Source organism: Octopus bimaculoides, chromosome 27 (genome assembly GCF_001194135.2).
Source record: "Octopus bimaculoides isolate UCB-OBI-ISO-001 chromosome 27, ASM119413v2, whole genome shotgun sequence".
Taxonomy (NCBI): Eukaryota; Metazoa; Mollusca; class Cephalopoda; order Octopoda; family Octopodidae; genus Octopus; species Octopus bimaculoides.
Genome location: NC_069007.1, coordinates 16,897,090 through 16,898,863, shown reverse-complemented (window position 1 = coordinate 16,898,863; position 1,774 = coordinate 16,897,090). Strand labels below are relative to the sequence as shown.

Here is a 1,774-nt window from a genome sequence, read left to right as displayed (position 1 = left end):
CTGCCTTCCTCTTCCTCCTATTCACCCTCCCCTCTTCCTCTAGTTTTCCTCTCTCCTCTCCCTCTTTATCATCTTCCCATCATCATCATCATCATCATCATCATGTCATACCTGTTTTCTCATATTGAGTTTCATAAAGTTTTTTATTTTTACTATTGTATTTCTTTCATTTGCAGCTTCCCAATGTTTGTTTTCCTAACCATCTTCCCAATTATCTTTTGAAATTAAGTCAACTCCTAACTTATTATTATTATTATTATTATTACTATGTTTCTACCATGCTTGTTATTTTCCTTTTTATTGTATTCTTTTATGTATTTATTTTTGCTTTGTTTTTGTTTATGTATAAGTTTTCTCACTACTGTCGAGTTACATTTGTACTTTTACCACATTTATTGCCTTTTTGGTGTGTTGCTGTTGCTGTTGCTGTCGTCTAAGATGTGTACATAGCACTATTTAAAACACTAACAGGAGGAAACTGGTCGATTAGTTGCTTTTTTTTTTTTTTCAAACCTCACCTCTCCCCTCACCATCACTCAAAATCACACAAATCTTTAATCATAATTGGTTTTATTTTATTCATTCTTATTCATCATTTTCCATCAGTTCATCACATCTGCATTTAGTATTTTAAACCATCTTCTCATCATATCTCAGTTTCTTAATTGGTGAATGTTAATTTATTTGCTAATTGATTAATTGCCGGTGTTCTAAAAATAAAAAGTTATAGTCTGTATTTAGTGCCATAAACTTTTCTTGTGTGATTTGGGCCAGGGGTTTTCAAACTTTTTGACTTGCGGACCCCTTTTTTCATATTTCAGGCTTTACCTTAAGGACCCCCTTATAAACGCTTATGAAATTTACACTTAAATATTTGCTTAAAATAACATATTTTTGCATTTATTTATTTAACAGTATTTAACAAATAGGTTTATTGTCAATTAAAAGATTTTGATTAAAAAACATATAAAATCAAATTGCCCATAAAAAGTATTTACTGTCCACAGACCCCCTGTGGTCCGTGGACCACAGTTTGAAAACCTCTGATTTGGGCAACATGTGGTCTTGCATTATCAAGAGCAACACCCCTGTATGATTGACCAATGACGAGCACTTTTACTTCCTGAAAATTTTCGTTCAATGCTTCTGTAATTGATAACAATAATTCTTCTCATTAACTGTTTCATTTTGGTTTAACACTTCATGATAGACAATACCCCTTCATATCCCACCAAATGCAGATCATAATTTTTTTTCTCTGGTGTGATACTGGTTTGGGAATATGATTTCCCTTTACCATTTGGTGCTAACCATTATTGTTTTCATTGGATATGGTTATAGAGAACTCACTTTTTATGACTTGTGATGATTCTACTCAGAAAAGGTTTAGGTTACAAGCAGGAGGGCAGCTCTTTGATTCCAATTTGAATTCATACAGCATGCAGTGTCTGATATGGGTCTGATCTAGACATATTTTAAAAGGCTAAAATCGATAAAAATTTTACCACTACTGTATAACAGGAAATCTGCAAAGAAAGAGAATACATTAGAATGTAAAAATTAATGTTCACTTTGCCATAAATATTGAGACATTCTTTCCAACTTATATATATATACCTCAATGCTTTGCTTGAAATAATACCACATGTGCTCACGCACACATGCACACACACACACACATTTGTGTGCCTAAAGACACAAAGTATAAAAATGCAGAAGGTGCAACAACTAAGCCACCAAATTCTGTTCATAGATTGCAATATATATATATATA

The 1,774-nt window shown here is 32.4% G+C and overlaps 1 protein-coding gene across 1 annotated transcript in view; it reads left to right on the top strand.

Annotated features, from left to right (window-relative positions):
* The window catches only part of LOC106881975 (zinc finger MYM-type protein 4-like), a 29,877-nt gene that overhangs the window by 10,569 nt on the left and 17,534 nt on the right, over positions 1–1,774 (top strand). The window contains exon 6 of the mRNA XM_014932509.2: positions 177–185. Coding sequence (XP_014787995.2) covers positions 177–185 — 9 coding nt within the window. The remainder of the gene's footprint in view (positions 1–176; positions 186–1,774) is intronic.